Below are 25756 nucleotides of genomic sequence, written 5' to 3'. Positions count from 1 at the left end.
GGGGGCTACTCTCTAGTTGTGGTACAAGGGCTTCTCACTGGGGAGGCTTCTCTTGTTGCACAGCACAAGTTCTAGGGTGCGGCCTTCAGTATGTGCAGCACGTGGGCTCAGTAGTTGCAGTTCCCGGGCTCTAGAGCACAGACTCAATAGCTGTGGCACACAGACTTACCTGTTCCACGGCATGTGGAATCTTCCCGGATCAGGCATCCAATCTGTGTCTCTTGCATTGGCAGGTGAATTCTTTACCACCGAGCCACAGGGAAGTCCTACTGTTTTAATCAATAAGTTTAGGACAGTTGTTATTATTGCAGTAGAGGACTGATACACACACTTGAGCTTCTAGATGCAAAAGTTATAAACAAAAACACTAACAAAATGAAATAAGTGGTGTATAATTAGAGTTTGCCCCAGAGTGCAAGGATGCTTAGCTTAGAAAAATTTATAAATATGATTCACCATATCAAAAGATCAAAGGAGAAAATGTATATTCATTTAACAGATTCAGAGAAAACGTTAGATGAAATTTTAAATTCATTCATGATAAACCTTACCAATTTGGGGTTAGAAGGAAACTTTTTGAACACGACGAAGGTTACCCATCAATAATCCACAGCAAGCATACATAGCCCAATTTTAGCAGCATTTCTTTTAAACTTAGGAGTAAGACAAGGATGCCTGCTATCATGACTTATTTTCCCCACTGGAAAACCTTGCCAATGCAAAAGCACCAGGGAAAATAAGGGGTTTGAGAACTGGAAAGGAAGAAATGCAGGTGTTCTTCTGGCCGATTTGCCTGTATAGGTATTCAAAAGATTTTATACATAAAATGCATCTATCTGACAAGCCTGGAGCTCTTACTCTCTGCTAAGGTTTCCACTACAGATGCAGGAAAAATGTGTCCTTGTGTCTTCAGTCTGTCTGATTGTGGCAGCCCAGATTGAATGGGGGAATACAGGGAAAAAATTTTGCAACTCCCAAATAACCTTGTGAACAGTGAAAGCCTGATTTATTAAAAAACAAACCAAACAAAAACAAAAAAGAATCTACAGATAAACGATTAAAGTATTTAATTCAATTCAACTATATTTCAGGACACAAGGTCAACACTGAAAAAATTACTAGTCTTTCTACTCATCAATCATGACTAGTTAGGAAATGCAATAGGAAAAATAAAGATCTCATTCATAATGGCAAGATAAAGTGTGGAGTGCCCAGTGATTAATCTAACAGAAGATAGGAAAAATTTTATGGAGAAGATGACAAAGCATTGTGGGAAGAATGCAAAAAAAGATTTGAAAATGAATGAAGAGACATATGTTCATGGATCAGAAGACTCAATGTTCATGCCAATTTCTCCCAAATAATCTATAAATTTAATTAAACTTCAATGAAAATTCCAATGAAGTTTTTTTGATGGAGTTTGACAAAATGATTTAAAAACTCATAGAGAAGAGCAAGAGCTAGATAATTTTGGAAAAGAACACAAGGAGGTAGGATGGAAGGAAGACTTAACCTACAAGATAAGGAGGCTTAGTGGCGTTGTGAAGGAATAGTAATTAGAGAGTAGGGTAGTGATACAGAACAGAGAGCCCAGGAAGAGACCCACGCACATATGGAGAAGATACACAACAGCTGATATTTCAGATCAGTAAGGGAAACAAATTACTTTTAAAAATAAACGATGCTTGAAAAATTGGTGATCCACATGGAAGAATATCAAATTAGGCTGCTAGTTCCATACTCCAAAATAAAGAACTAAAAAGCTAATCTTTAAAGCTTTTAGAATAAATATAGAGAGAAGACTTTTGGGCAAGTAATGATTTCTTAAACAGAACACAAAAATAGATCATAAAAGGAATGAATGACATCTTACTTGTTTTAAATGAACAGCTTCTGTTCAAAAAAGACATCTTCAAGCAACTTGAAGATGAAACTCAGACTAGGGGAAGGTATTTGCTACTTAGAGAACTGACAAAAGGTTAATATCTACAGTTTGTAAAAAAATTCTACAAGTGAAATAGGAAAGAGATAAATAATACAATAGAAAAATATGAAAGGGTGATTAAGAAAAAGAAATCTGAAAGAGCAACTACTTTAATAATCAAGGAAAAAATTTAGACTGTATGAAGATACCATTTCATATCCATATTGGTGAAGTAATTAAAAAGGGCTACTACCAAGTATTTATAAGGATGCAGAGTAGATAAGCAGAAACTTTCATAGGCAGCTGGTGGGAAAAGAAATTGGTACAATCACTGAAGAGCAACCTGGCAAGGTCTGCTAAACCTCAGATGTGCATGTCCTTCAACCCTGCAATTGACTTCTGGAGAAATCCTTGCACGAGCAGTAGGAGATGGTACACATCATCAGATTCCACTTGAAAGCCGTCCTGCTACCAGAAGATTAAACATGAGTAAAGTCCTGTGACAAACATAAAAAAAAAGAGTCCAATATAACATTGCTTATAATAGGGAAAAACTGGAAATCATCTACATATCCACCAACAAGAGAATGAATAAATAAATAGAATACTACAAAGCAGTGAAAATGTGCATATATAAATATGGATAAATCTCAAAAGCATAATGTTGAGAAAAAAATCACTTTGTGAAATGATATGTAGAGTGTGATACATTTTGCATGAAGTTTGGAAACATGAATATTATATATAGTTATATATATATATGTATGTAGGATACAGTGTAAACACACCAGGGAAAGATAAATACCAGAATCCCCAGAGCAGGGTGTTGGATATTTAGATGTAAGGTAGTGAGCGTCTTTGCTTGTTTGTTTGAAATGTTGTGGTCAAAATCATCATAACCCAGATCTACATAACTGTTAGTTCAGACAGGACTCCTGAGATCCCTGTGTGTCCATACGTCATGACACTGGAGTTGATGGTGGCCTCTCCCAGTAAAAACACAAGCTGGAATCAAGATTGCTGGGAGAAATATCAATAACCTCAGATATGCAGATGACACCACCCTTATGGCAGAAAGTGAAGAGGAACTAAAAAGCCTCTTGATGAAAGTGAAAGAGGAGAGTGAAAAAGTCGGCTTAAAGCTCAACATTCAGAAAACGAAGATCACGGCATCTGGTCCCATCACTTCATGGGAAATAGATGGAGAAACAGTGGAAACAAACTTTCTTTTTTTGGGCTCCAAAATCACTGCAGATGGTGATTGCAGCCGTGAAATTAAAAGACACTTACTTCTTGGAGGAAAAGTTATGACCAACCTAGATGGCATATTCAAAAGCAGAGACATTACTTTCCCGACTAAGGTCCGTCTAGTCAAGGCTATGGTTTTTCCAGTAGTCATATATGGATGTGAGATTTGGACTGTGAAGAAGGCTGAAAGCCGAAGAATTGATGCTTTTAAACTGTGGTGTTGGAGAAGACTCTTGAGAGTCCCTTGGAATGCAAGGCGATCCAACCAGTCCATTCTGAAGGAGATCAACCCTGGGATTTCTTTGGAAGGAATGATGCTAAAGCTGAAACTCCAGTACTTTGGCCACCTCATGCGAAGAGTTGACTCATTGGAAAAGACTCTGATGCTGGGAGGGATTGGGGGCAGGAGGAGAAGGGGACGACAGAGGATGAGATGGCTGGATGGCATCACTGATTCAGTGGACATGAATCTGAGTGAACTCTGGGAGTTGGTGATGGGCAGGGAGGCCTGGCGTGCTGTGATTCATGGGGTCGCAAGGAGTCGGACACGACTGAGTGACTGAACTGAACTCTGAACTGAACTCTCCCAGTAAATCCTGAGCTTCCTCAGGGGCATGGTCTTTTTGCTTGCCACATTCCTAGAGTTTGGCAGAGTGTTCAACCCATCCTTGTTGGTTGACTGACTGACTGACTGACTGGCTGACTGGCTGATTAAGTGGAAAAAGAGGGAAATGTGAAAGGAGCAAGATTAGGAGGAGGAAGGAGAGACTGAGACAGGCTTTCAGTGTCTGCCTCTGACAGGGACTGTGGAGAGATGTAGATAGGCTTGAGCAAAGCTAGAGAGATGAACTGTGCTGGCGGAGGTGTGATTAGAGGGAGAAGCCTAGGAGGTTCGCTGAGCCTCTCACTGGGTGATGGTAATGGTGGAGTTGCCACCTGACATTTTATCTTTTTAGGTAAGAGCCCTGGAGGGCATGTAGGTCGAAGAAGTCGATGAGTTTAATTTTTTTAATGTTTTATGTTCTTTTAGAAATTATTTATTTATTGTTTATTTATTTATCTATTTATTTTTGGCTGTGCTGAATCTTCGCTGCTGAGCGGGCTTTCTCTGATCGTGATGAGCAGGGGCTACTCCTGAGTTGTGGTGTGTGGGTTTCTCATTGTGGTGGTTTCTCTTGTTGTGGTGTGCGGGCTCAAGGGTGCAAAGGCTTCAGTCACCGTGGCGCCTGGGCTCTTGAGCACATGCCCAGTAGTTGCGGCTCATGGGCTTAGTTGCTCCTTGCCATGTGGGATCTTCCCAGACCAGGGATTGAACCATGTCCCCTGCATTGGCAGGCAGATTCTTTACCATTGAGCCACTGAGTTTAATTTTAGACAGTGATGGGAGCCCTCCAGGTGTGAGTATCCAGTGTGTACTAGGACATGTGGTCTAGAGCTCAGGGGAAATGCCAGAGCTAGGAGTGTAGACTTGGTTGTTTCAGGAGAAGGATATGAGTATTGAGTCTGTGATGAGCTTTCCCAGGGAGGCGGGTGGCTATAGACAGGCCCTGGGGAATATCAGTGTTTAAGGGAGGAGGACAGAGAAAGAACCCAGGCAAGGAGGCCGAGTCCAGAGGAGGAGACAAACAGGGGCAGCAAGATAAAGTTTCAGGAAAGAGTCCCTTTTGGTGAGATCGGATAAGGAGGAAAGGTCCAGAAAGATAAAAACTGAATAGTGTCCTTTGAGTTTGGCAGAGGAAGGCTATTTATGGTTTTCACTGAAGGAGTCTCTGGAGAGGTGAGGAGGAAGAAGATTGTGTCGTGTCATGGACAATGGGGAGCTGCATGTGAGCACACGTGGAAGAGTGAATCTCCAAACCTGCTTTTTTCAGATTTCTGGACTTGAAGGATAGACACAGATAGGCCAGTAACATTGCGGTGTGAATTTAGGGGGTGGGACATAGTTGACTCTGAAGAAAGTAACGGAGGAAATTTGAAGACCGAGAGAGGCTTAAAATATGGGAGACAGGGAGAGATAACTAATGAGTCAAGGTTTTGGCAGAAATGGAGGAATGCAGTAATATTCACAATGCTAATCAGCACTAGTAACACTATTACTAGCACACACTAATAGAGCCCTTACTATGTACAAGTGCTCTTCTAAGTGCTTAACAACTATTTAACTCTTTTAATCCTTACAACAAACCTATGAGGTCAGTACTCTACCCCCTTTTACAGATGAGGTAAACTGAGGTACTGAGTCAAAACAGTGATCATCATTATCATTTACTGGGCTCATACCTACTTATTTAATCTGTTGGCTGCCCTGGGTCTTGGCTGCTGCATGGGCTTTTTCTCTAGTTGTGGACAGCGGGGGCTATTCTCTAGTTGTGTCATGCAAGCTTCTCATCGTGGTGGCTTATCACTGTGGAGCACCAGCTCTAGGGCATGCGGGCTCAGTAGCTGTAGTACACAGGCTTAACTGCTCCTCGGCATGTGGGATCCTCCCAGACTAGGCATTAAATCTGAGTTCCCTGCATTGACAGATGAATTCTTAACCCCTGGACCACCAGTTCAGTTCAGTTCAGTTCAGTTCAGTTGAGTCACTCAGTCGTGTCCGACTCTTTGCGACCCCATGAATTGCAACACGCCAGGCCTCCCTGTCCATCACCAGCTCCCGGAGTTCACTCAAACTCATGTCCATTGAGTCGGTGATGCCATCCAGCCATCTCATCCTCTGTCGTCCCCTTCTCCTCCTGCCCCCAATCCCTCCCAGCATCAGAGTCTTTTTCAATAAGTCAACTCTGCATGAGGTGGCCAAAGTATTGGAGTTTTAGCTTTAGCATCAGTCCTTCCAAAGAACACCCAGGACTGATCTCCTTTAGAATGGACTGGCTGGATCTCCTTGCAGTCCAAGGGACTCTTGAGAGCTCTTTTTATTTATCAGGAGTATGATTCTTGACAACACCTCTATAATGTGTTAATAGATCAGTTTTACATATTAGGCATAGTAAGACAGTCAGAGGCAGTCAGGACACAGAAAGAAAGTCTGCCTTGGTCTCTAGTTTTGGAGGGAAGGATGACTGTGGACACAGAGGTGGGTACAGAAATAAGGAAGGGGTGGAGAGAAGGCAACAGGACTTTGAGGTAGCTCAAGACAATGGCTTTGGCTTCTATGGCAAATAGAGAAGGAACATTTATTATGGGAAACACAGGTAACAATAAAAGAAAATAAGAATAATTCTAAGCCTTTGCCATAATCACTTTTTACATCTTGTGTTTCCTTCCAGAGTTTTCTCTCAGCATACATGCTGCTGCTAAGTCACTTCAGTCATGTCCAACTCTGTGCAACCCCATAGACAGCAGCCCACCAGGCTCCCATGTCCCTGGGATTCTCCAGGCAAGAACACTGGAGTGGGTTGCCATTTCCTTCTCCAATGCATGAAAGTGAAAAGTGAAAGTGAAGTCGCTCAGTCATGTCTGACCCTTAGCGACCCCATGGACTGCAGCCTACCAGGCTCCTCTGTCCATGGGATTTTCCAGGCAAGAGTACTGGAGTGAAGTGCTATTGCTTTCTCTGCTCAGCATACATATACAGGTATATATACATAACATGAGAAGTCAGTCCTTTGTTCTGACTGAAAGAATAAGAACAGACAAATCCAATAGAATCTACACCTTGCAATTTTGGAGCTACAAGCAGAACAGTTCTCGGTGTCAGGAGATAGCGCCCCCTTGTCCTGAGCAATCTCCCTACAGGTCTATAATTGTGCAAACCCTGCAAAGACCCTCTTCTGGCACACAGAGGTTGGAGGTGCTGTGACCTGGAGAAGCCAGACTGTCTTGCACAACATATTGAAAGATCACCTTTGTAGCGGGGCAGTGGAGTTGCCTCTCCAACAGACTGTTCTTGGAGAAGTGTTTCAGACCTACATATGAATTTAGCTCAATCCAACAAAGGTCCATCTAGTCAAGGCTATGGTTTTTCCAGTGGTCATGTATGGATGTAAGAGTTGGACTGTGAAGAAAGCTGAGCGCTGAAGAATTGATGCTTTTGAACTGTGGTGTTGGAGAAGACTCTTGAGAGTCCCTTGGACTGCAAGGACATCCAACCAGTCCATTGTAAAGGAGATCAGTCCTGGGTGTTCTTTGGAAGGACTGATGCTAAAGCTGAAACTCCAGTACTTTGGCCACCTCATGTGAAGAGTTGACTTATTGGAAAAGACTCTGATGCTGGGAGAGGTTGAGGGCAGGAAGAGAAGGGGACGACAGAGGATGAGATGGCTGGATGGCATCACCGACTCAATGGACATGAGTTTGAGTGAACTCTGGGAGTTGGTGATGGACAGGGAGGCCTGGCGTGTTGCAATTCATGGGGTTGCAAAGAGTCGGACACGACCGAGCGACTGAACTGAACTGATGAACCAATTACATATGAGAACAAAACAACATTTATATGTGTGTTTGTGTTTTTGTTGCAAGGGAGATTGTCCTAGATTAAATGTGGGGGTGTATGTGTGTGTTCTTCATTGAGAAAGTGCTAAAAATACATTCTGGCCTCAGGGATGCAGCCCCCATCAGAAATTGGGGGTAGGATTGGGTGAAGCTTCCTGGAATCACTGAAGGGTTCCTTCAGCAGATGGGTTCCCAGTGAGTGGCCCAGTTGTCTGGGGAAGTGACATGGCGGTATGACAGCTCCCTTGGTTTACAGAGGGTGTAGAAGACTAGCAAGCAGACACTTGAGAGGGGCTGTGGGAGAGACGCAGGAGGGTGGCTCTGGCCATAGGAAGTGGAAGGGACTGGACCCTGTACTGACCCCAAGTCTTTGGCTGCAACCTAAGGGTAGATAAGGAATTTATTTGAAGAGGTGTTATCTCAGGACCTACAGTGATCAGTGGAGCCAAGAACTCAGACAGCACCTTTTAGGCTTGTCCTCTAGGAAAATTTGTTCAAGCAACAGCACTACTTTTATAAATACAGAATTCTGTTTCACATGAAGAAAGTGAAAGAAGTCACTCAGTCGTGTCTGGCTCTTTGCAACCTCATGGACTGTAGCCTGCTAGGCTCCTCTGTCCGTGGGATTTCTCAGGCAAGAATACTGGAGTGTGTTGCCCTTCCCTTCTCCAGGGGATCCTGCTGACCTAGGGATTGAACCCAGGTCTCCTGCATTGCAGGCAGATTCTTTCCACATAGTTTTTATTAAACAATATTATAAATATCTCTTCATATAATTAAGCATTCTGTGCTATGATGTTCAGTGGTCACTGCATTGTGAATAGAACATGGCTTATTTTTTTTAAATTAGAGGATAATTGCTTTATTGTGTTGGTTTCTGCCGTTCAGCAACTCGAATTAGTCATAAGTGTGTGTATGTGTTCAGTCACTCAGTTGTGTCTGCAGCCCCATGGACTGTAGCCCGCCAGGTTCCTCTGTCCATGGAATTTTCCAGGCAAGACTACTAGAGTGGGTTGTCATTTCCTATTCCAGGGGATCTTCCTAATGCAGGGATCAAACTCAAGTCTCTTGAGTCTCCTGCATTGGCAGGCAGATTCTTTACCACTAGCGCCACCTGGGAAGCCCCCCAGTCATAATTATATATACATATTCTCCCTTCTGTACCTCCTTCCTGCCTCCCATCCCACCTGGAACATGGCTTAGTAACTACTGTGTTGGAACTGTCCACCGGACTGGACCTCATCAGCAATGAAACTAAGCCCCTCTTGCTGTCTGGCCAGTGTCATATGCTTGCCCTCCTCTAAGGACCAGGCAAGTCCGTTCCTCCCTCTCTCACCTCTCAGCACCTTTCTGCGGTAGCTGTGGATCACCTGCTGAAATCCCAGCATGCCTTGTTCCCAAGCTCACGGAAGTCATGGAGAAAAGAAGGCCCAAATACATCGAGGAAATACTGAGGCAAGGACATGGCTCGGATCCCAGCACAGATTCCCCATCCTCCTGCAGTTATAGTCTTGGCTGAGCTGAGCCCTTTCCTCACAGTGTTTGGATTGGATGTTGGACTAGGTGAGTCAGGCTTCTTGGCACCTTCCTCTGAGTTGAAAGTCACATTGAGAAGGGGTTGTTGGCAGATCAGTAGAATAATCGGTCGTTTGCACAACCCAAGTCCTCCCATCCCTCTCTCTGAAACTAGGTCCCACTGTGTCTTGCGAGGGTGTAGGCTGGACCGAGTCACAGGAGCTGACCTACATCAGCCCTTTAGTAGCCCAGAGCCTCTTGTGGTGACCTGGGTCCTGGGTCCCAAATGAAGAAGGCACTTCCCTCTGGGCCTTCATCTTCTTTCTGTGGCCAGTGAGCGCACCCCTCCCAGGCAACCCTAGACAGACCTGGTTGGAATGCCAGCTCCACCACTGACTGGTTGGGTGACCTTGGCCTCACCTCTGTGTTGGGATCCCTGCCATGGCTTTGCCTCAGTGTTTTCTCAGTCCATTTGGGCCTCTTTCCTCCATGCTTCTGTGAGCTTGGGAACAAGTCCTCAGAGATGAGTTTTCCTCATCCTTAAAAATGAAAAAAAATGTTATCTGTTCCTATGAATGTAAAAAGAGTCAATGCATATAAATGTAACAGGACCTTAAAACTAGATTTTCCACCAGGCATTAACATGTATTATAGATGTGAAAATCCAAAGTGCGATGCCAAGTCACCTTCTGGAGATTTTCTAAGGAAATGCCAACATCTGTTCCAAGACTTTTGAAACCCCTTGCCCCCTTTGAGACTGAAAAAGCAGAAATAGAGGAGGCAGAAGGATATTGTGAGGAGGATTTCTTTGAAGAAATCTGTGCTGTGAGTCCTGTCTTGGGGCTGGGGTGAGTGCCTGCTCCCTCACCTCAGGCTTAGTGAGGGTGAGTGTCTGGGGGTGGAGACGGCTACTCCAAGTGCTTAACATATGAACCCTGGATCTGGGACCTGGGGGCCTGGCCCTTACGCACTTAGGGAGTCTGGAAGATAAGAAAAGGGCTCACTAGCTGCTCTTGTTGGGCGGCTGCCATCATCCTTGGGACAACCTCCTTCTCCCAGAGATTTTTTGGGATACAAGAAGCATGGGAGTTTCTGCTGGTCAGATGTGGACGTCACAGCAGAGAGCCTATGAGGGCTCCATGTCTTGGGTCCTGTATGGAGGGACCCCTCTAGCCAAGGGTTAGGGCTGAGGAACCCCCAGATGACCAGCTGAAATGAGACTGGACTTGAGATACAAACACAGGTTAGGGAGAACTTGGGAAGAAAGGGGCTGAGTGGGAGGGAAGTCTGTGGAGAGGGTATTAAAGCACTCCATGAGAAAGAGGCAGAATTCAACATCTGCCTGGCAAGGAAGCTTGAAGTCAACTGCCAGCTGTTGCTGCCCCTTCACCGCCTGCTCCCGTGGAGTAGCAGAGTTGTAGCCATGGCAACTGGCTGGGGAGACCCAGTGGAAAACCATAGCAGAAGCCAAGTTCTCTCCCCGGTCCCCACTGCGGGGTCCAGCTGGGCAGGCCAGGCCGGGGGAAGAGAGAGGATTTAAGGTAAAAAGAAGTCCTGAGTTCTGATGAAAGCCTGTATTTGCGTTCCAAGTACTGAATCCAGACTGTGTTTGCAACCCCAAGAGATTGCAGACCCTATTTTAAAAATGAGCAGAAAATCTCGGGCCTGTTAGGATGTCATCCAGGCCTGGAGGCTTTCCTCCTGGAATACTGTAGGTGCAGGGAAACAGCATACGGTTGCTTAGGGTTCTGAACAGAGCGTTTAGCAGCTGCAACACATACAGCAATCATTCTTTCTTGCCTACCCACCTGATCATCTCTGATATGCAGTCTGCGCTTGCTCTGACACATGTTCCTCCAGCTCATATGTTATACTTGAAGCATGTTGTCTGTCTGAACGCCAAGGCCAAGGTTTATGGGCAACAGCCCTTTTTTTTTTGCCCCTGATTATCTTGAGCCTAATCTCCCTAGAAGACAGATGAGCTCTATGACAGTCACGATCTTCCTGCGGGGAGAGGAGATCATGCAGTGTGTTTCCCATTTCTCAGATGGAGGAAGCACTACCCAAATCAGGCAGGGAGATGGAGCCAGGCAGACTACCCCCTCCCCACCATTTAGCTGTCTTAAAGCCCCCATCCGTGGTCTTAAGCTTCCTGCCCCACTGGCTGCTCCTCTGTTAAACAAAAAAAAAGTTGGTAATAACAGGGCAAATCTCACAGAGTTAAGACTATGAAATGAAATCATGTGTGAGGTTGAATTCTAGGAAACTGCCAGTATGCAATGGTCTTTTCACTCTCAGAAATGGCAATTTAAGATGGTTCAGCCTAATGTGTAAACAATGCTTTGTGAACTCTAAATTGTTAGTTATTGTGTTAAAAAACCAAAATAACAGTAACAACAAAATCCTTCCATCCATGCTCCCTAATGAGTCTCCAGAATTCTGTTTGCAGGAATGTCCCGAGGCACTGCGGATTTGTGAAGTGGCTACACAGGACAGCCTGAGGCCAGAGAATGAGCGAGACCTCAGCTCTGTGCTTGTTTCTCCCAGGACCCAGAGAGCTCCCCCTCTCTCTTCTGGTTCCACTGCAAACACTTTCACAAGTAACAATTCTCCCCCACCAGGAATGTCTGAAGTTTCACTACTTTGGGTCTGCTGCTGCTGCTAAGTCACTTCAGTCGTGTCCGACTCTGCGATCCCATAGACGGCAGCCTAGCAGGCTTCCCCGTCCCTGGGATTCTCCAGGCAAGAACACTGGAGTGGGTTGCCATTTCCTTCTCCAATGCATGAAAGTGAAAAGTGAAAGTGAAGTCGCTCAGTCGTGTCCGACTCTTAGCGACTCCATGGACTGTAGCTCACCAGGCTCCTCTGCTCATGGGATTTTCCAGACAAGAGTACTAGAGTGGGTGCCATTGCCTTCTCCGACTTTGGGTCTAGATGGGCATTTATTATATTCACTCTGCTTGACACTCAGTATCCTCTCAATTCTGAGGACTCAAATTTTTTAGGTTCAAGAAATACTCATTGAAGTAAGTCAGAGAGAGAAGGGAAAAGATCATATGACATCCGTTATGTACAAAATCTGAAAATAAATGATACAAATGAACTTATTTATGACATAGAAGCAGACTTACAGACTCAGAGAATTAACTTATGGTTGCCAGCAGGGAAGAATGGGGTAAAGACAATTAGGGAATTTGGGATCAACATGTTCATGTATATTTAAAATCGGTAACCAACAAGGTCCTACTGTAGGTCCTTCCATTTAATATTATGTGGCAGCCTGGATGCGAGGGGAGTTTGGGAGAGAATGGATACATGTGTGTGTATGGCTGAGCCCCTTTGCTGTCCACCTGAAACTATCATAACATTGTTAATCAGCTATACTCCAATATAAAATGAAACAGAAAAATAAAATAAAATACTGCCTCAAAAACCCTTTTTAGTTTTGGAACTATAAAAAAAGAAACACTCATTCTTTAAAAAGAGATATCCCCCACCAGAGGATAAATTTGACTATGTAAAAATTTAAAACATTTATATGATAAAATACTATAAATGCAACTGAAAAAAGGATTCAGAAGGTGGAGGGGCTGAGTGAAATGGGTGGAGGGGCTGAGTGAAATGGGTGAAACGGGTCAAAAATATAAACTTCCAGTCATTAGATAAATAATTTCTGGGGATATAATGTATAGCTGGTGACCATATATAATAATACTGTATTGTATATTTGAAAGTTGCTAAGATGGTAGATATCTTATGTCTATAAGTGGAATACCAGACCACCTAACCTGCCTCTTGAGAAATCTGTATGCAGGTCAGGAAACAACAGTTAGAACTGGACATGGAACAACAGACTGGTTCCAAATAGGAAAAGGAGTACGTCAAGGCTGTGTATTGTCACCCTGCTTATTTAACTTCTATGCAGAGTACATCTGAGAAACGCTGGACTGGAAGAAGCACAAGCTGGAATCAAGATTGTCGGGAGAAATATCAATAACCTCAGATATGCAGATGACACCACCCTTATGGCAGAAAGTGAAGAGGAGCTAAAAAGCCTCTTGATGAAAGTGAAAGAGGAGAGCGAAAAAGTTGGCTTAAAGCTCAACATTCAGAAAACGAAGATCATGGCATCTGCTCCCATCACTTCATGGGAAATAGATGGGGAAACAGTGGAAACAGTGTCAGACTTTATTTTTGGGGGCTCCAAAATCACTGCAGATGGTGATTGCAGCCATGAAATTAAAAGACTCCTTGGAAGAAAAGTTATGACCAACCTAGATAGCATATTAAAAAGCAGAGACATTACTTTGCCAAAAAAGGTCCATCTAGTCAAGGCTATGGTTTTTCCAGTAGTCATGTATGGATGTGAGAGTTGGACTGTGAGGAAGGCTGAGCACCGAAGAATTGATGCTTTTGAACTGTGGTGTTGGAGAAGACTCTTGAGAGTCCCTTGGACTGCAAAGACATCCAACCAGTCCATTCTGAAGAGGATCAGTCCTGGGTGTTCTTTGGAAGGACTGATGCTAAAGCTGAAACTCCAGTACTTTGGCCACCTCATGTGAAGAGTTGACTCATTGGAAAAGACTCTGATGCTGGGAGGGATTGTGGGCAGGAGGAGAAGGGGACGACAGAGGATGAGATGGCTGGATGGCATCTTGGACTCGATGGATGTGAGTCTGGGTGAACTCCGGGAGATGGTGATGAACAGGGAGGCCTGGCGTGCTGCGATTCATGGGGTCTCAAAGAGTCGGACATGACTGAGTGACTGAACTGAACTGAAGATAGTAGATCTTAAAAATACCCAACAAAAGAAAAATTATATAGTTAATGTGTGGGGATGAATATTAATTAGACTTTTTGTGGTGATCATTTTGCAATATATTGAATCATTATGCTGTACACCTGAAATGAATATAATGTTATATGTCAATTATATATTAGTTTTAAAAATGGCAAAGAGACAATTCACAGGAAAGGAATCTCAAATGGCCAGTAGACTATGAAAGGGTGGTCAAACTCGACTAGAAATCAAGGTCATACAAATAAAAATTATAATGAGGTATAATCTCTTATCCATCAGTCTGGCAAAATTAAAAAGTATGAAAATATTAAGTGTCAGTGAAGTTGAGGAAAAGTGGGGACAGCCATATACTGCTTGGAGTATAAATTGAAAAGCAGTTGTCCAGAATATAGTAAAATTGGAAATATGGATATCCTATCACTCTGCAACTCTACTTTTAGATATATACTTGGAAAAGCTTCACCCAATTGCCTAAAGCACATATTTTTATATTGTTTCATTGTTCATGATGGTAAAAAAATTTGAACTATTGCATAAATCCATCTATAAATAAAGTACTATATAAAAATGTGGTATAGTCAGTAATATTATGAGACATGCTATAGCAGTCCAGAGAAATTAACTGGTTTACTCTCCGTAAATGCGGAGAAAGCTAGAACTTACACTCTTATGTGAAAACCCCAAGTTATAACAACATAGGTGCAGAATATTATTACTTAAGTAAACTTTAAAGCTACATGCAACAGCACTGTATTCGTTCAATTGTTTAGTTGCTAAGTCGTGTTTGACTCTTTGTGACCCCATGGACTGTAGCCCGCCAGGCACCTCTGTCCATGGCGTTTCCCAGGCAAGAATACTGGAATGGGTTGTCATTTTCTACTCCAGGGGATCTTCCTGAACCAGGGATCGAACCTGCATTTCCTGCTTGTAGTCAGGTTCTTTACCGCTGAGCCACTGGGGAAGCCCATTTATTGTACAGTACACATGTGTGTTATATAACAAATGGGCTTCCCCATATATATATATATATGTGTATATATATAAAATGGACTTGGAAAGATCCATAAATTCATTATAGTGGTATTGCCTCAGAAGAAACATCAGTTTTATCTGTAGTTTTATTTCTCTAAAAATATTACTTGAAGCACATCCAGTAAAACATTGTAAATTATTAGTACTGATTAGGGGGAACACTGCAGAAGGAAATGGCAACCCACTCCAGTGTTCTTGCCTGGAGAATCCCAGGGACAGGGGAGCCTGGTGGGCTGCCGTCTATGGGGTCGCACAGGGTCGGACACGACTGAAGCGACTTAGCAGCAGCAGGGGGAACACATTACACTATTTTCTATTTTAATTTTTAGTTTTAACATTTCTTTAAAAATTCCTCTCTATTCTATTTTTATTTTTCTGAAACACCTGTTAGAAGGAGATTGGAACTTTAGACTCTATTTTCCACATCTCTTAAATTAATTCTTATTTTCCTCTTCTTGTGCTGCATTTCAGAAGAATCCCTCAGCTCAGTTTTCCAGCTCAGTAATTCTTACAAACTGTCATTACTTTGTTATCAGCTCATCAGCTGAATTTTTAAATTTCCTTTACGGTATTTTTTATTTTCAAGCGTTCTCATTGGTTCCTTTTCGGCACAGCCTGCTTCTTGTTTCTTGCATGCCAGACCCTCACTTACTGGTCTGAGCATTTGGATTATGTTTGGGTCTTGCTGAGAATAAACTTTGCTTCTGACCGCTCCTTTTTGTTGTCTGCTCCACTTTTTCATGATGTAGCCTTGCGCAAGCCTGTGCTGACTGTTGACTGTGCTCCTCACTGGGGCTGAGTGGTGCTCTCTAGTATCTGCTTCTGCTACTTGCTCAGGAAAACAGCGGGGTGGGGGTGAGTGGGGAAGGAGAGGGCAGGCAGGTGGGAACAGGGGGGTGGCTGTGGCTGGTCCTGTGGCATGGATGCTCCAGTTTCTGGTGTGTACCGCACCCTGCCTTCTCTCTCTGACTCCAGCCCACAACCACTGTGTTGCTGGGAGGGAGATGTCCTGGTTGCTTCTGACTGGCTGGTGTCTGAGTGAGTGTGGGCAGGGGTTGGTTTTTGGAGACCAAACACTGCTCCCCTTGGTGGTTCTCTGTTTGGGTTGCCTTGGTCCCCTCCAGCTCCCGAGCACTCCTTCCTCTGGGCCTGGTGCTGTTCCGTCCACATTTTGGATTGTGTTATTGTGTTTCTTCAACCCAGTACCCATCAGCATTTCACCAGCATTTCATCTTTAGAAGTTTTTTATGGTTTCTAATCCATCAAGGGACCCCTTCATAATTTTGAGTTGCAGATTTAAAAAATATCTTTTATTTTTTTCATTTGTTAGTGATCTTTCTTATTTATAGGCTACCATCTATGAATCTCAAGCTTGGAGAAAGAGCTTAGGGCTAGCCACGTAGATCTTGAAGCACGGAAGGGTAAAAGAAACTCAGAGAGAGCCTGTGCATGGAGAGAAGAAAAGCAAACCAAGGGTGGAATTTAGGAAATTACTCGTGCTTAAGAGGTTAGGATAAAATGAGGAACCAGTGGGCAGGAGTGGTGGGAGAAGCAACGGGAGACTTGCGGGCAAGCGGGAGAGATAGGAAGGGCGTACACAGAGACACTAGAAAAGGCCGCGAGGGCAGCACTGAGGTTGCTGGGAGCCCTTGGGAGTTGCCTCACCTGAGGGCTGGGTTCAAAGCCAAACAGTGAAGAGTTAAGGGCCGGGTGATGAGAAGAAAGCTGAGGCAGGCAGTGTCCCGCTATGACCTTGGTGTAGAAGTGGAGGGGGCCTCGAAGGCAAAACGCCAGCCAGGATGGGGTTCTGGGAGACCCTGGCTAAATCCCCTCCATTTATTTGAGGCTTCCTGACACTCACATGTAAGGAATTTTTCCTTGGTATAGGAAGCAGATAGAATTAACAGCTTTGGTTATTGTTTCTGTTTATAATATATACAGCAAGAGGTATTTTAGAAACACTTCTAATTCCCCGTTATAAATCCATCTTTGCTAAGAAGGCTTCTTAACTTTCTTTTCATGAATTCTTTTCCATTTTTCATTTCCATTTCATGACGTTTTTTCATGTCATTGATGCAAGGCATATACCATTAGGTGTCATATTTTTACATTGGGGAAAATAATAAAAGATGCAGTCACAGCTTCTGCCCTTGAAACAGCTCATGGCCTTGCTCCTCAGAAAAGCCTCCTCTCTGTTTACTCTGACACCGGGAGAGCCACCCCAGCTCTCAGATCCATAACTGCATAGACCGGCAAAGAATTTGGATCTTTGGCAAAGGGCCAAATCAGTGGGGTGAATATCTGCGAGCTGCTTGGCACCAGAGAGGAAGTATGATGTAGGTTAATGCTGTGAATGGACTCTGATTAGTTGAGCCCTGACACTTTCATCGTGCAGTGGGAAAGACAGGGGCTGGGTCCAAGGAGAGCCTCCTCATGTAGAGGCATTGGGCAGAAGGCAAAGCCACCTCCTTCTTTTGCACTCAATGAAGCCATGGTGCATGGAGGGATGGCATCTAAAACAGAAACTTTTTAGCATCTGAGCAAGAGATGCTGACCATGAAAACATGAACGTGAAAATATTCGTCGTTCAGTCCTGTCCGATTCTTTGTGACCCCATGGCTGTAGCCCGCCAGGCTCCTCTGTCCATGCAATTCTCCAGGCAAGAATACTGGAGTGGGTAGCCATTTCTTTCTCCAGGGGATCTTCCAGACCCAGGCATTGAACCCAGGTTTCTGGCATCACAGGCAGATTCTTTACCATCTGAGCCACCATGGAGCATGGGTGATAAAAATACATAGGTAGCTGATGACCCTGTGTGACCTTCCACATGCGGCGCTCAACTAGTGAGGGCAAATTTAAGAGAAAACAGTACTTAGAGTGCATGTCCAGTGGCTTCAGGAGACAGATACCTGGGACCGGAAGCTGACCTGGTTGCAAGCTGGTGCAACCCAGGCCACAACTCAACCCTCTCCTTGATGAATATTCACCCCTAATAAAAAAGACCCCCACCTATTTAAAGGGCTAAAAGTAAGTTAAAATGGGGAGCAAAGATCCCTGGGGTGTGCCTCTCATTCTCAAGGATGCCAGCACCCTTCTCTGAATGTGTCCTCTGCTTTTGCCTCAATGAACTGCTTCTTTGCAGCTCAGGAGTGAGCCGTCTAATGAAGGAGTTGCTGTGGGGGAGGTGGAGGGCCTACCCTCCTCTCTCCTCACAGCCACCAGCCTTTCTTAGTGGGTGTGCACAGCTCTCCTCTTCCTGCTGCTCTCCGGAGGTGGAGAAGTCCCAGCATTCTGGGCACAGCCAGTCTGCTCTCTCCGTGCCCATGACCACCTCCCTAAAACACCGCCATTTTTTTGGCCTCCAAATCTTTGGTGTTTCCCCCCAACCCTCTCTCCATGCTCTGACCCTTTTTTTCCACTCTCAATCACTCCACACTTTTCGGTGGAGCCTCTGAGAAGAGCTGGGCACTGTGTCGGGTGTTGACAAGTGTAAAAATGAGCTGATAGCTTGCGGCCTGGCAGTGGGGCGCTGGGGTCTCCTGGAGCACATGGTGCAAGTTCCAGCATCGAGGCTTGTCCCAGAGCCACACAGCACCTAAGGAGGGAGAATGCACTGGATACAGACGATCCAAAAGGAATGTTTTCAGGGGAACTGGGGAGGGCGTCCTGGACAGGGGGACGAGCACATGCGATGACCCAGAAAGACGTTGGTGGTGTGTTTGGTAAAGGCCGGTGGTTTTGTTGTCTAGACTCTGGAGAAGGAAGGGGTGACATGGAGGGAAAGGCGGCCTGTGAAGTGCTTTGTACCCGCGCTCGGTGGAGGGGCAGCGGGCAGGTTGAGGTTGTAGGGTGACCACCCCTACATTCCCTGGAGCTGGCTCTGGGACCTGTGTGGGGTGTATTCTGAAGGGAACACTGTGGTGGGGGGCAGGAGGACTGTTTAGGAGACTTGTGCTGGCCAGACAGCTGGTGCTGAGGGAATAGGCTCTGTCAGCAGTGGGGGAGCTAGAGAGACGGTTCCCACTCTAGAAGGTGAAGGGTGGCGAGGGGCAAGGGTGTGGCTGGCATTTTTGTACAGAATTCCTGGTCAGGTGATGGGGGTTGGAAATGTGAGCTGGGGAGAGGCGTGGGGGAGGGCGCTGGAGTCTCATCCTCCATCCTACTCCCAGGGCCCCAGATCCCAGCAGCGTACTGTCCAGCCCCACAGACGGGTCTTCTGTCTCTAACACACCTCGTCTGGTCAAGCCTTCGCTAATGGTGTTCTTTCTGCCTGATGCGCCCTCCCTGCTCACCTGTCTTTACCCGGTAAATATTAATCATGGCTCATAATATAAACATAATTAGAATCACTTTTGAGCCCTCACCTTGAGTCCAGATAGGACGCTGACCTCTCTGTCTTTAACCTGTAAATATTCACAACACACCTACGAGACAGGCATCCTTACTGAAGTTGTAAGATGAAGAAATTGAAGCCAAGAAGTGGTTAGGTTGTTGATAATCACGGTAAGTGGCAGAGCCAAGATTGGATTTCATGCTCTTAAAAACTATGCTAGAGGGACGCCAAGGCCCAGCTTCTGTAACACCTTCCACATGGAACTAGCCTGTACCCAGCCTCTTCTCCACCAAGTGGGATTCCCCTCTTTGGGGCTCCCTGTTGCCTCTTTGGGGCTCCCAAGCTCTGTGCTGATGACTCTGGGCTCTGACCCTAGGCAACTGTGAAATTGGGGGATGCTAGGACCAATTCCTACCAGTCCCAGGAAACTGGGGCTCAGAAAGAGCAAGTAATTTTCATACTGACACGCAGCTGGAAAGTAGCAAGACTTTATAGGAGAATGAGCAAAGACTGCTCAAAGTACTGGACTGTAGTGAAATAGGCAGGACATGAGCACAGATCCCGAGAAGGTCCCAACACATTTGATCAGCCACTTCCACCCATCACAGATAACCAACCCCTTCCCAGGGTTCAGTGGTCATGCTCAAAGATTTTTGAAGAGCATCATTGCTTATGAAACCTTCTAACGACCTGATAGGGTAGGGTGTAGGGGTGAGTGTGAAGGGTCATAGGTTCAGAATGAGAAAAGGACGCAAGAAGGAAAGAGCCCAAACCCAGAGGGACGTGGTCAGGGTGGAGACACTGCCGGAGAGGGAGGGAAACACAGCAGCTGATAACCTCCACCTTTCTTCTTTAGAGGAGGGTCAGAATCTTTGGGGCTTGCTAAGACAATGGCATCTCTTTTGTAGGAGCTTTAAAGAGCAGCCTGGGCTGCCCAGCCTCTGGAGTGGAGGGCCTTGCAGCTCTGGTTCTGGGCACAGACTGTTGCTGCTTCTCTCTGGCTCCTGCCTGATCCCCCTGGGGGTTTTAGCCCCTCTCATGCCTCTATGTTTGACACAAATACTGCACCTCAGCTCCCTTTGAGTCTGACACAAGGTGGCCCATCTCTCTGAGACTTGACTCGGCATTTAGGACATATTACTTGGGTCCAACTGTCTCAGTAGTAACATGTTGACTGGAGAGTCCAGGGTCATCCAGACAGGGCGGGACCTGAGTTCTTCTGAAGACCTTTTCCTGCAAAAGGGGAAATGGTAGCCTCTGGTACTTTCTCAAAAGCAGGATTCCCTAGTGTGACTATTATGTGGGTTGACAATTGACACAGAAGGAGAGAAATGTGGCACAGAAGGATGATTCTGGGTGTATGATTGTGGGAGATTTGTCTTGTCTCTACTTTTCCATATGCTCTAGATTTTCTAAAATGAACAAATATTACTTTTTTAAGGAAAAAAATGATTTAAAAATGTTTATCTGAAAACCAACCAATAATAAGAATGTTGCTGCTGCTGCTGCTAAGTTGCTTCAGTCATGTCCAACTCTGTGCGACCCCACAGACGGCAGCCCACCAGGCTCCCCCGTCCCTGGGATTCTCTAGGCAAGAACACTGGAGTGGGTTGCCATTTCCTTCTCCAATGCATGAAAATGAAAAGTGAAAGTGAAGTTGCTCAGTCGTGTCTGACTCTTCGCGACCCCATGGACTGCAGCCTTCCAGGCTCCTCCGTCCTTAGGATTTTCCAAGCAAGAGTACTGGAGTGGGGTGCCATTGCCTTCTCCAGTAAGAATGTTAACATATATTTAAAAGATTGGAAGGCAAACACTCTCAAAATTCTCTTTGCTTCTTTCTGGGTAGAATGTCATCTGATTCTCTAAATATGAAGTTCATACTACGCCCACCCCCAGTCTCCCTGCTCTCCTTGCCCTGTTTATTCTTCATGCTATTTATTATGACCTGATATATTTTATGCTTGTTGAATTGTCTCTTTTCTGCTTTCCTCACTAGCATGGAAACAACACAAGAGCAAGCACTCTATCAGTTCTGTTCGTCTCTGCTGCCCAAAGCAGACCTGAGCCCAGTTTGTTGACTGAATGAATGGTCAGCCTAGTGAGCAATTTTAATTTTCTTCTTCATACATTTCTGAGATTCCAGCTGTTTTCCAATGAACTTTTATTACTTTATGAGCAGAAAAAAATGAATCAATATTATTTTTTCCTCCATGGAAATAGCACAATGGAGTGACATCTCAATTAAGATATCTGAGAGTAAGCTCCTTTTATAAGAAAGCTGGCATTCTTTTAAGTCTCAAAAACACTTGAGAAATCTGTGGGTGTGAGTCATATGTCTGCCTGGCCCGGACTCCTGCTGAGCTGGGTGAGAGCACAGATGTGTAGAGAAAGCTGCTCATTGTCAGCAGGGCCCCCAAAGGTACACAGGGCCAACTGTGAGAATTTGCTCTGCAGGAGGCTAGCTGGAAGCCTGTGCTCCGTCTATCTTTGCTCATCTGCTCACCCTTGGATCTTTGGTTAGAAGGTGTAGAGACATGTTTGCCAACAGGGCTCTTGAAATTTGATCTAGTCCACCTGAATTAGATCTCCAGAATTAGATGCCTGCTCTCTCCTCGAGGGGTCCCTGCTTCCCTGGGAAGATAAGCGGGGGCTGGTCTGGTTCCAGCTGTTGAAGCTTCTGGGGAGGAATGAGGCATCTTTTGTCCTCAGGCATCTGAGGCCCATCCTCCAGGATGGGTCTGCCAGGCTCTTCCTGTTCCCTGTCCCTTACCTTGCTGTCCTTCTTCCTCTAACTTAATTATTTGCCATGCAGTTCCCATAGCCTGTTTTCTATGCTCAGGGACACGGTTTCTTCTGTTTTTTTTTTTGTTTTTTTTTTTTTTTTTTGCTGCACTGTGCTGATTGTGGGATCTTAGTTCCCCAACCAGGGATCAAACTTGGGCCCACAGCAGTGAAAGTGCTGAGTCCTAACCACTGGATAGCCAGGGAATTCTCAAGTACACGGCTCCTTTAGATGATGTCCAGTGAGAACCTCAAACCACAGCTCAACTTGCCTGCCCTCTTGGAAAACCGCTCTATGCTCTTTGAAGATTTCCAGCCTCTGATGACAGCATTCCTGACCACACAATCCATCATGGAATTGCAGCATTCTCACTAGTGGGATTTCAATTTGCAATCCTTTCTGCAATCCTTTTTGCATGCCTTTCTACGATGGGCATGTTCTCCTTTCTCTCTGTCTCTCCAGACTTCCAAATGTTGTGATTATACAACCCATGCAAGGAGGTTCATTCCAGTAGAAGCAGTGGAATCCTAGTTGGGCTAAGGGATACCTATTTCTATAGAGCTTGCTTGAGCTGTATTTCATTTCATCTACATAATGTGTCAGTTGACATCCTGGTTTATTTGCACCTCCTCTCCTCATTTTGAGAGAAGTCCCAGGCTCTGAAAATTCCTGTGGACTCTAGGGTGCTCACACTCTGAGGTTCCCTTTAGCTCTGAGTCCCTCCCTGCATCTTTGGTACCACTGAGATCGTTTGCATCCCATCAACTCAGATATGTCCCTTGACTTTGTTTTCCCCTAGAATCAGTTACACAATACATTTATTTGATATATATTTATTTATTTGGCTGCACCAGGTCTTATTTGCAGCACGCAGGATCTTCAGTCTTCTTTGCGGCGTGTGGATCTTTTAGTTACAGCCAGTGGGATCTAGTTCCTTGAGCAGGAATCAAATCCAGGTCCCCTGCATTGGGAACGTGGAGTCTTAACCACTGGACCACCAGGGAAGTCCCCAAAACATTTATTTGAGAAGCTGACTTTATTGAAAAGGGTAGATTAAAAATATTTTTATTCATAATTCACCTCAAAAATTGCTGTACAATCACAACTTTGATCCCTCTTTGGCTAACATCTGTTGAAGAAGATAAATCTAGATTTTTAACAACTTCTGCCATTAATTCTGAAAAGGCTGGATTTTTTACATCACAGGACAAACGGTTTTAGCATTAGTTATTAGATATCCCTGCCCACCATCAGGTTTAAGAACTGCAAAATCTTGGTAACCTACATCTCCCTCTGTGTTCCCATCATCTTTCACATTTCTTTAGCTGCCTTACTGATGGAAAAGCCATCCAGCATAAACAACCATCATAAAAAAAACATCCCAGTAGCTGGAACTCCTCACAGATCCCTCCCCACCCAGGCTCAGCCTCCACTAAGTGCCTGGGTCCCCCTTCTCCTCTCCAGAATCTGCTGCCAGTTACGCCAGCCCTGCCCCCTTTCCCCTCAGAGCAGAAGGGAATAGAGTCACTTTTGTTTTTAAACAAGTTCTCCAGCCTCCTATAATTAACATAGAACACAAAAACAAAAAGAACACAAGAATGAAGGCATCTGAAATCCTCACAATATACAAACGTGGAGGAGAGCTGCTATTACCATCTCTCTCTCTCACATTCAACTCTCCAGCCTCAGGCACAAATGCACACAGGATTTCCCACCCAAGAGACAACTTCATGCCTACTTCTATCCACAGCTTTAAATGGATCTTCAATGGATTAATTATGACCTTGGATCACGACAAACTCTCATGTTGATCCATGATTAGTCTTTCCCTTTATTTACCTATTGATATACTCAGGAACCTGCTGCTAGTTTTAAGACCACCATATTTATTCTGTCGCCTCCTTTGTTCTCCACCCTTGAGAGGTTTATCTTCTTGAGTTTTGTGTTTTTTATTACCAGACATCAAAAACTAGCTGTATCCCAAATTTTGAGAAAAGTCAAGGAGAGACAATCTACTTTTTAAGAAGAACAGCAAGAAAGGGAGACTTTCCTATCAGATATCAGTGATGTAATGGGGCTGGGAAGACTGGGTTAGCCATGCAATTCACGTTCATCTCCTACCTTCCAATCCCTTACCCCTCCTGGATTCTAGAAGCAACTAGAGAAGAAGTCCTGGAGTCCCCACAGAGAGGCCTGGAAACCATATTCACACAGTAGGCTAGACAGAGAGGCTGATAGACTGACAGCATTAAAAAGCCATCCTGGAAGCTGACAGGTTTATTTGGGGACAAGCAACATGGCTTCTGAGATAGGAAGATAAACTGTGGATCCCAAGACCTTGCAGTGTCACTCACCCTTACACGGCTTTATAGGGACAAGGTAAAGCACAGCTGGGGACAGAAGGACAGTCTTGATTAGATGACTTCATCCTGCAGCACGGCCTCTGCTCTGAACTGCTCAAGCTCCGCACTGTCCTCGCCTAGAGGGCACGGCTGGTACTCGGCACCTGGGGCCCTTTTCCAGGAGGAGCAGCAATGGTGCCAGAGGCTGCAGAGGCCATAGACAGTGGCCAGCATGACAACCCCCGAGCCCAGGAGCCAGCAGAAGAAGGTGGTGACAAAGGCGAGGTCCACAGGGCTGTCTGCCTGCCAGGGCTGCAAGGAGAGTGGGGCATGCAGCATCAAGGTCTCCACTAGCAGCCAGGAGCCAGACACCAGCATCAGCCAGGCCCTGAGCACCCAGAATGGGGGCTGGTCAGGGGCCCAGACCTTGATGGTGAGCACCAGGGCCAGCAGGAAGGCAGGCAGCATCAGCATGGTGTGCACTTGGAACTCCAGGGTGTTCCTGTGCTCGATGAGGGCCACCATTTCCAGCACTATCACAACAAGGGCCAAGGCTGTGGCCGCCCACTCCAGCTTCATGTTCTGCTGCGCCAGCCATGCCGGGCTCCTGAGATCCACCAGGGCACTGAGCTGGAAGAACGCAATGATGGTGGCATGCTGCCATGCATTGTGATGCTGGAAAGGCCTCCGACGGTCCTCCCAGTCTATTGGGAGAAAATGGTTGGTTCCAGGTGGGAAGAAGAACTCTCCCAAGATCAGTATCATGCTGGCTCCCATCTTCACCACTGCCTCTGCACGCACTCATTGCCGCACCTCCGGCCTTGCTTGTCCTTTGAAGGGAGTGGGAGGAAGAGGAGCTTCTGCCCCCGTGAGAGGGCCCGGGACGCTATCACTGCACAGCAGAGCCCAGTGGAATAGATGAGCAGGGCCAGAGTCAGGTGACCCAAGAGAGCGCCCATGCCTCAGCCAGCAGGCTGCTGGAGGGCCAGGGCTTGTGAGTGACTCTCCCCACCTCTTAACTCTCAGGAGAGGCCCTGTGGCCCCACCTCTGTTGCCCACACAGGGGGAGGGCACAGGCCCCACATGGGCCCAAGTCAAGTAACTGAGCGCTGGCCGGGCTCCTTCCTGATGGCCAGGTTCCAGAACAGGGCGGTACCGTTACAACAGACAGGAATCTGCTCCCTTCCTCAGCCCAGAGCTTGCATCCCACTGTTAGAAGAAGGCATGTGAAGTACTTGGCACCGTGGCAGTACAATAGATGGCACTTATTATCATGTATTACTGCATCAACTGGGATGCCCTGGGTTTCACCAGCCAGTGAATACAAACCCAGGCTCACCACCGT

At 45.6% G+C, this 25756-nt stretch overlaps 1 protein-coding gene and 1 non-coding gene across 2 annotated transcripts; one reads left to right on the top strand and one right to left on the bottom strand.

The window, feature by feature from the left end:
- The first annotated feature begins 826 nt into the window (after positions 1 to 826).
- Positions 827 to 957, top strand: LOC128058382 (small nucleolar RNA SNORA31). Its single transcript, XR_008200458.1, has one exon. It is a non-coding gene; the product is annotated as a small nucleolar RNA SNORA31 (small nucleolar RNA).
- Positions 958 to 24483: 23526 nt separating this feature from the next.
- Positions 24484 to 25370, bottom strand: LOC128052699 (transmembrane epididymal protein 1A-like). Its single transcript, XM_052645265.1, is given in 2 exon segments — positions 24484 to 25220; positions 25223 to 25370. Coding segments are annotated over 2 exon segments (885 nt in total).
- Positions 25371 to 25756: the final 386 nt, after the last annotated feature.

This window comes from Budorcas taxicolor, chromosome 1, assembly GCF_023091745.1.
Source record: "Budorcas taxicolor isolate Tak-1 chromosome 1, Takin1.1, whole genome shotgun sequence".
Taxonomy (NCBI): Eukaryota; Metazoa; Chordata; class Mammalia; order Artiodactyla; family Bovidae; genus Budorcas; species Budorcas taxicolor.
The sequence above is the reverse complement of the archived record's forward strand: the minus strand, read 5'-3'. Positions and strand labels throughout refer to the sequence as shown.